The sequence below is a fragment of the Austrofundulus limnaeus genome, unplaced genomic scaffold (assembly GCF_001266775.1).
Source record: "Austrofundulus limnaeus strain Quisiro unplaced genomic scaffold, Austrofundulus_limnaeus-1.0 Scaffold662, whole genome shotgun sequence".
In the NCBI taxonomy this organism is placed as follows: domain Eukaryota; kingdom Metazoa; phylum Chordata; class Actinopteri; order Cyprinodontiformes; family Rivulidae; genus Austrofundulus; species Austrofundulus limnaeus.
Window position 1 is genome coordinate 172,337 of NW_013953064.1, and position 8,783 is coordinate 181,119.

Below are 8,783 nucleotides of genomic sequence, written 5' to 3' on the forward strand. Positions count from 1 at the left end.
TGTTCTCTCTATGTTCTGACGTGTTCTCTGTGTTCTGACGTGTTCTCTCTATGTTCTGACGTGTTCTCTGTGTTCTGACGTGTTCTCTCTATGTTCTGACGTGTTCTCTGTGTTCTGACGTGTTCTCTGTGTTCTGACGTGTTCTCTGTGTTCTGACATGTTCTCTCTATGTTCTGACGTGTTCTCTGTGTTCTGACATGTTCTCTCTATGTTCTGACGTGTGTGCTATGTTCTGACGTGTTCCCTGTGTTCTGACGTGTTCCCTGTGTTCTGACGTGTTCTCTGTGTTCTGACGTGTTCTCTCTATGTTCTGACGTGTGTGCTATGTTCTGATGTGTTCCCTGTGTTCTGATGTGTTCCCTGTGTTCTGACGTGTTCCCTGTGTTCTGACGTGTTCCCTGTGTTCTGACGTGTTCTCTCTCTGTTCTGACGTGTTCTCTCTTTGTTCTGACGTGTTCTCTCTATGTTCTGACGTGTTCTCTGTTCTGACGTGTTCTCTGTTCTGACGTGTTCTCTCTATGTTCTGACGTGTTCCCTGTGTTCTGACGTGTTCTCTCTCTGTTCTGACGTGTTCTCTCTCTGTTCTGACGTGTTCTCTCTATGTTCTGACGTGTTCTCTCTATGTTCTGACGTGTTCTCTCTATGTTCTGACGTGTTCTCTGTGTTCAGGTGGAGTATAAGAAGAAGTACGAGCAGACGAAGGCCTTCTACCACCTGTGCGTGGACACGGCTGAGCAGCGCCACCACAAGGAGAACGCCGTGCTTCACAGCCAGGTTCCACATTCACACAGAGAGGCTTTTATTTTGGTGACTTCCTGCTCAGCTCGTCAGCGTTAATGAGCTGCTGTGTGTCCAGGTGAAGTACAGAGAGGAGTACGAGAGGAACAGAGGTCGCTCTCTGATGGAGTTTGGAGACACTCAGACCTACAAAACATCCAAAGAAGCTCAGAAGATCCAAAGTGAGGTAAATAATAATAAACTTCAGATGGGTTTCTTTACGTCTCAGAACTTGTTTAAGCTCAGAATTATTTTTAATATGTTCTGTTTGATCTTTTTATGTGACATCATTTATAGTTTCTTGTATGGAGCTAAATTTGGGTCATAAGTGTTGTTCAAAATAAAATGTTTTTGAAACTGAAAAACAAGTTTGAAACTGAAAAGACAAGATGTTTGAAATTTTCCAGATTTTCTTTTTTCAATTTCAAATCTTTTTTTTTTCAATTTCAAATCTTTTTTTCTCAGTTTCAAAAATATTTTTCAGCTTCAAATCTCTTTTTTTAGTTTGAAAAACTTTTTATTTTGAACAACACTTATGACCCAAATTTAGCTCCATACTCTTGTAGCCTTTTTAAATATTTCTATCAGGACACTTCAGATCTTTTTGTTTCCAAATGCATGTTTTCTGTCCGTCTGTCAGAAGGAGTATCGGCGGGACTTTGAGGAGCAGGTGAAGGGGAAAGCTCTGCTGGATGTGGATCAGACTCCAGGATACCTGGCGGCCCGACAGGCCAGCCTGCTGCTGAGTGAGGTAAACACTCATCATTCAGATCTACTTCCTGCTTCGTGTGTTTCCTCGCCATCAGCCCTCAACTTTTTCTGCAGAAAGAGTACAAGAAGGACCTGGAACAGGAGGTGAAGGGGCGGGGCTTATCTGGCGTGGGTCTGGAGGAAACACCTGAGCTGCTGAGGGTTAAGAAGGCCAATCAGATCCTGAACCAGGTCAGAGACTTCAGTTTAAAACCTAAAGAGGTCAGATTTTTACCTCCGTTTGTTCTGCAGAAGGAGTACCGCCGAGACCTGGAGACGGAGATCCTGGGTAAAGGCATGGACCTGAGCGCCGACGTCCTGGAGATCCAGCGAGCCAAGAGGGCCTCAGAGATCCAGAGTCAGGTACCCAGATCCACATCCTTTGTTTCAAACTTCTCTGTCAATAAGGACAGGAAGAGGTTAAACCTGCAGAACTGAACAGAACCGACCCGCTGAGGTGGGGTTTGTGTTGCAGACCGGGTACAAACAGATGGACCAGCTCAGGGAGAACTCGTACGGGACTCTCACAGACACTCCTGAACTCCTGCACGCCTCCTACCTCAGAGACCTCTACAGTCAGGTCTGTAGGAACTCACATCCTGCTCCAGAGAACCAGGACCACCCCTCCGCCCCTCCTCTGAGAACCCGTCTCTGTGTTTCTGTAGAAGAAGTATAAAGACGAGGCGGAGCAGCTGAAGACCCACTACAGTCTGCTGTCAGAGACTCCAGAGATGGAACGAGTCCGGGCCAACCAGAGACACGTCAGCTCTGTGAGAACTCGACGTTCAGCTCCGAGTGCCCCGAGAGTTTTATTCTTTTTAAATAATGACTAATATTCTGATCACTTTAATGCTTTAAACCAGAAATCTGCTTCAGCTACTGGCTAACAGGACTGCTTTTAGCTAACGGTTTACCCACTTAAGATTTTAGTTAGCCTATAGTTAGCCTTTAGCTTCTAGTCTTTTGGATACTTTTAGCTAACGTTTTACCCATTAAGATTTTAGTTAGCCTGTAGTTAGCCTTTAGCTTCTAGTCTGTTGGCTACTTTTAGCTAACGTTTTACCCACTTAAGATTTTAGTTAGCCTGTAGTTAGTCTTTAGCTTCTAGTCTGTTGGATACTTTTAGCTAACATTTTACCCTTTAAGATTTTAGTTAGCCTGTAGTTAGCTTTTAGCTTCTAATCTGTTCGATACTTTTAGCTAACATTTTACCCTCTTAAGATTTTAGTTAGCCTGTAGTTAGCTNTAGTTAGCTTTTAGCTTCTAATCTGTTCGATACTTTTAGCTAACATTTTACCCTCTTAAGATTTTAGTTAGCCTGTAGTTAGCTTTTAGCTTCTAGTTTGTTTTTTGGTACTTTTAGCTGGTGTTTTCCTGTTTTTAACTAATTTTTCTTTTTATTTTAACTTCAGCAGTCCTTCATGACTCTGTGTTTTCGCTGTATTTTTGCAGAAAGTGTATTTTTATCATTATTCTGGGTGCAGTTAGGCAGCTCTCTGTCGCCCTCTAGCTGCGGTACTCCTGGGACTCCAAGCTGATGCGGGGTTTGATGGCGTCGGTCAGCGAGACGCCGGAGATCGTCCTGGCCAGGGAGAATGCCAAGAAGATCAGCGACGTACGTTAAATTAATTAATTATTTAAATTATTTACAGGCTGCGGATCTGCTGTCGGTTCTGTTAAAGCTCCGAGCAGCATCTGGGTCACATCTGGTTCTGTTCAGGTCCAGTACAGAGAGGAAGTGGGTCATGGTACCGCCATCAAGGACACACCTGAAATGGAGCGCGTCCGGCGGAACCAGGAGAACATCAGCTCGGTGAGAGCAGAGACCAGGTGCTGAGGCTGGTCCTGYTGACTAAAGAAGAAGAAATGTGGGCGGGGCCTTGATTTAATTTCCTCCCATCAGGTGAAGTACAAGCAGAGCCCGGTGAAGCCCACCTGTGTTGGAGTGACTCCAGAGGTGGAGCGGGTCAAACAGAACCAGCAGAACATCAGCTCGGCAAGAAAACACCCAGATATTTTACTGATTGGTTTTATTACAACAAACTCTAGATGGAGCGGGGGAGGGGCTGTAGAGAGACAAGGGAGGGGCTATGGACAGGGGTGGAGCTATGGAGGGACATGGGAGGGGCTATAAAGGGAATGGCGCGGGGCTATAGAGGGACAGGGGTGGAGCTACAGAAACTCGAAATAAAACAAAGATTTTCAAAAAATAAACTAGAAGAGATAATGAATTTAGTATTATGTAACTTTGTAGCATCTCTCAGTCCATGGAAACAAGTTCAGACCTGGTCCAGTTCAGACCTGGTCCAGTTCAGGTCTGGTCCAGTTCAGACCTGGTCCAGCATTAAAAACAATTTGGGTAAAAACTGAATCCACATCAAAGCCTCAGAAATCGTTTGTTTCATGATGTCATCATATAAACTCTTTGAACAGGTGAAGTACCAGCGTGGTTTGCAGGAGCTGAGGGGGCGGAGCTGCACGGAGCTGGACACACCTGAGTACAGGCGGGTCAGGAGGACCCAGGACTCGGTCTCCATGGTAGCAATCTGGTTGCCGTGGCTCCCATCTGAGCGGTGGGAGGAGCTAACATGAGTGACGTGGCACAGAGGGTGGGACTGCTGCACAGGATCTAACCTGCACCACCAGGAAACACAGAACACCTGTGTGTGTGTGTGTGTGTGTGTGTGTGTGTGTGTGTGTGTGTGTGTGTGTGTGTGTGTGTGTGTGTGTGTGTCGCTCACTGATCAGATGCACCTTGAGCTGTGTGTACTTGTGTGTACCTGTGTGTAGCTGTGTGTAGCTGTGTGTACTCAGCTCTCTGACTCCTCTCTCACCACTCCGTCAGGCCAAATACCACGAGGACTTTGAGCGGACGCGCGGCCGAGGCTTCACTCCAGGATTGGACGACCCKGGCATGGAGCGCTACCAGAGAGCCAATCAGATGATAGGAGAGGCGGGCTACAGCAAAGGGATCCACCCCCAGGCAGTGGAGCTGGACAGAAGACCAGGAGGCATCATCGTAGGTTAGTGAGTCCAACACAAAATCAGGGTGTCTGTGTCCTTAAAAATTCTTTAATTCACCTTAAAAAGTCTTAAATTCACATATCTAAAATTAAGACCTTAAAAAGTCTTAAATTTGTTTAAAAATGTGCAAGTTGGTGTTAAATTTGTTACTCAAAGGTCTTAAATTTTGTCGGGCAGAAACGAATAAATTTCTCAGTCTCTCCTGGCCGTTTCTGCAGTGCATTTCCTGTTGAGTAAAAAAAAGAAAACTTGTGTTGTGATGGATTAACTGACGCTGCTTTCAACCAATAAAACGAACCAGAGTCAGAGTTTTAGCCAATCAGAGCAGAGCAGGGCGGGTCCTTCAGTCTCTGAGCAGAATCAGAACCGCATGAATGACTTCTTTTTGTATAAAGACTTTGATTTTTTTACCTTTTTATTCCTTCAATGTTTTATTTCTGTGATTCATATCAGCAGGTAAACAAGAGAATRGGAGCTCAAACTCAGCCAGGAGTGTAGTTTTGGATCTTTTTATGTGAATTGAACAGATTGTTTCCTCCCGTCTGAAGATCTGAAGGTTTGGAGGACAGATCCAGGCTCCATCTTTGACTTTGACCCTGTGGAGGACAACATTCAGTCCAAAAGTCTCCGCAGGATGTCCGGTAGTTCACCTGAGACGCTTTAATAAGAAAAATCTTGTAAAATCTGCAGGAACATCTGTTCTGATACTAACCTGAGAGAAAAMTCAGATTTTAAGTTTTGTGTTAAAAAGCTTTAAAATGTTTTATTTTTWTGTAAAATCCATTTTTTAGTATTTTTATAAACAAGTTATTTCTGCATAAATCATCTCAGTTCACTCAGTTTTTGCAGTGATTAGACCTGATCAAGTCCGTTTGTTTAATCTTTATTTTATTTATTTAGTTCTTTTTAATAAACCTTGTTTCCTGTTTGATACGTAGAGTCAGGCGTCATCAGCGTAACGTGTCATTTTATCCAACACAAACAAAGATATGAATCAAACTTACTGCTTATTTAAATTTTATTTGAAGTTATTTTCGGGAGCATAAATGTTGTCTCTTCTTCTCTGTCTATGCTGGGGGTCTGTCTGCCCTCTGCTGCCCCCCGGTGGCGACTCCTGTCAGAGCGAGCGGACCTCAGGCTGAGCGGGCAGCAGTCTCAGTCTGTCAGCTCCTTGACCTCTGACCTGTGGGACCACAGCAGCACCGACACCTCTGGTAGCTCCTCCTGTGTGTCGGAGTGAAAACACACAAACGTGTTTCATAAACTCACAGATAAACTCCACTAACTCACCGTGTCTTTGCAGGGGTTTTCTCACAGCGTTTCCTGGTTTTACTCACAGAATCAAACAGGAAATGCCTCTCAGACTCACTTCCTGTTTGTGTTTGTCTCCCAGCTCCCGTCCTGCCCGGAGCGTACCACCATCATCATCATCATCAGGGCGTCCCGATGCAGCAGCAGCAGCAGTATCACGGCTACATGCATCAGACCAGCATGTCGTCTGTCAGATCTGTCACCTCGCCGCCACACTCCGCCTCCACCGTACGCTTTTGATCAAATCAGCAAAACACTTTAGATGTTCTCTTTGTTCTAAAACTTTATAAGAACATCAGTTTTATTCTCAGAAATGTTTGTATTCATTGAATAAAAAAACATTAATGTCAGAATTCTGAGGTTTATCTGATTAAATTATCATTTTTTATTTTTAGTGTCTCTTTTGCCGTAATATTTTCAGAGTTTAGTTCCAGCTGAGGTAAAGGTCTGAACTGTTGAAGCTCAGAGACCTCTGTCTGTGTTTCAGCGGGTTTACCGAGCGCTCTACGACTACGCGGCTCAGGACCACGACGAGGTGTCCTTCAGGGACGGCGACGTCATCGTCAACGCTCAGTCCATCGACGAGGGCTGGATGTACGGCACCGTGCAGAGAACCGGCAAGTCCGGGATGCTGCCGGCCAACTACGTGGAGTGCTGCAACTGAGGAGACGAGACCTGGAGGGAGGGGTCGGGTCAGCGTCAGCCCGGCAGACGTTAAGYTGTTCGGCACATTCCACTTCCTGTTTCTTTCAAATAATCTCCAGGTTTGAAGCTGTTTAAACTCTCGGAGCCCAGACCACGGCCCCCCCACCGCCGTGCCCCACAGTCCTGCTGTCCAACACTTCATCTGAAACAGATAAAACTGGAGATTCTTTCAAAGAAACAGGATTTGTTTTCTTCTACAAACTGTGTGAAATGCAGCGAACATCACAGACGCCGGGTTTGTTCAGGGGGAGGAGCTTAAATCTCAGTAATTACATGTTTAATCCTCAGTAACAATCTGAATCAGGTGATTCTGTTTGAAGTCAAAGTCTGGTGATATTTAAACATTTATTATCTAAATGCTGCACATTAAAAAAAAACTTTCCACAAATCAAACCAGCTTTTTAAGTTCAGGTTGGTTCCCAACACACAGAAATGACTCTAAAATGAYTCCAAATTACAATTTTATTATTATTTTATCTTCTTTAGCATCAAAAACACTGATTATTATCTATAATTTATTGATTTTATCAGTAAATATGAGGACGTTTTGTTTGTTTTTCTTTATAATTGACCAGCTCTGATTTATTTAATGTGTTTTATTTTTACATGAAGCAACAAAAAAAAAAAACTTTAAATATATTTATAATCATCTGTAGTTTTTCTCTCAGTTCAATCAGATTAAATTAAATTTGCTTCCTGTTTTCTCTGGTTTGATGTAAAATGAAACGCTGCCCTCCGGTGGACCCAGGTGGGACAACTTTACTACATTTAATTTTAAAAAGTTTGTTTTAGGTTTAATCTGAAGATGTTTTTATTCCTCCAATAAAACAGGAGCTGCACTAAAATATGTGATTTTTATAGGTTTTTTTGTTATTTGTTATTTGAGTTTGTTTCTATGCAGCATGGATAAAGTGAAGAATCTGTTCTGGTGGATCAGGGGAAAAAAATCTAAATATAAATAAAAGCAGATGTTTATTATTTAGTAAAAGCAGCTGTTTCTGACTGAAGCTTCAGTTTCTCAACAGTTTGAGTAAAACAATCGTTTAAAAAAGGATTTTTTTAAACAGAAAAATGAGTTTGAACTGAAGGTTTTATATAAAAACTAAGAATATCACCAGACTTTTATATTTTGAAGGAGCAGAAAAACCAGTTGTTTTTAATTAATTAAAATGTGGAGGAAAAAGAACAAATTAACAAACATAAAAATGTAAAGTTGATGTTTTATTTGTTTGAGGTGTAACGAAAGATTAAATCTTGTTTTAATCCTGACTTTGTTTCCTGTTCAGGTTTAACTGATCCCAGCTTCACTAACGACTCACTGTGTTTTTATTTTATTAGTTTAAAGTTTCACGTGTCACAAACACGTCTGCATCARGGAAAGACTCGTTTTTAAGGTTTAATCACAAATCTGTCCGTTGAGCTGCAAAAACACCATTTTAACGTTTGATTCACTAAAAGTTTGATAAAAAAAAGTTACTGATTGTTTTTGCGTTATTTTTGAAATAAAAGGTGGTTTTAACCTTTTTATTGCTTTTTTAAATCTTTAGTTTTTATTTGAATCACTTCATTTGAATGAATTTATCACAGTTTCAGTTGTTTTGTTGTAACTTCTGTTTCATGTAAGAAAAATAAAATGAATGAAAAGCTCATCTGACATTTTTAATTTTTATTATTTATTACAAAACTAAAATAAAATGYAAAATATTTAAACAAATGTTTACAAAGCAAACTTATGAACTACCTCAGATAGTTCAAATGAAGGTTTTCAGTTTCAATTCTTTATTTAAATAAATTTTAACTTGACATTTTTATGAATTTTATGTGTTTAGAATATTTTATTGCTTTAGTTCTGATTTATTGATCATTTAGTTTCCAGAAGTTATAAAATATATACAGGCTATTAAATATTGAGCTTAAAACAAAACATTTTCTGATTTTCACTCTTAAATATTCACATTTCTGTGATTTTTATTTTTCACTGATGGGTGAAGAATTAAAAATGGTATTTTTTAATGAAACACAAACCTTTTAATTTATGTCCTGTCAATTTTACTTGAGCCCAGTTTTCAGCTCAAATAAAGTTTTAGTAGCTAATTTTAAGCAATAATTAAAATAAAAAGTTCGTTTTTTTTAATGTCATGTTGCATTCAGGACAAAAAAAAAAGATTTTCTAAATGTTTAAAACAACAGAAAAGATACGAGAGAAAACATCCCAC

The 8,783-nt window shown here is 41.1% G+C and overlaps 1 protein-coding gene across 4 annotated transcripts in view; it reads left to right on the forward strand.

The window, feature by feature from the left end:
* Positions 1–6,944, forward strand: part of nebl (nebulette) — a 68,649-nt gene extending 61,705 nt beyond the window's left edge. Inside the window, exons 1-9 of one of the 4 annotated variants that reach the window (XM_014027546.1) lie at positions 2,777–3,142; positions 3,248–3,340; positions 3,431–3,523; positions 3,961–4,065; positions 4,373–4,550; positions 5,100–5,192; positions 5,673–5,765; positions 5,945–6,090; positions 6,350–6,944. In XM_014027546.1, the coding sequence (XP_013883000.1) occupies positions 3,065–3,142; positions 3,248–3,340; positions 3,431–3,523; positions 3,961–4,065; positions 4,373–4,550; positions 5,100–5,192; positions 5,673–5,765; positions 5,945–6,090; positions 6,350–6,526 (1,056 nt within the window). In that variant the 5' untranslated portion in view covers positions 2,777–3,064 and the 3' untranslated portion in view covers positions 6,527–6,944. Of the gene's footprint in view, positions 1–2,776; positions 3,143–3,247; positions 3,341–3,430; positions 3,524–3,812; positions 4,137–4,372; positions 4,551–5,099; positions 5,193–5,672; positions 5,766–5,944; positions 6,091–6,349 lie in introns of those variants that run through there. The other 3 variants (XM_014027549.1, XM_014027547.1, XM_014027548.1) reach the window with 3 other exon arrangements.
* The last annotated feature ends 1,839 nt before the right edge of the window (positions 6,945–8,783 follow it).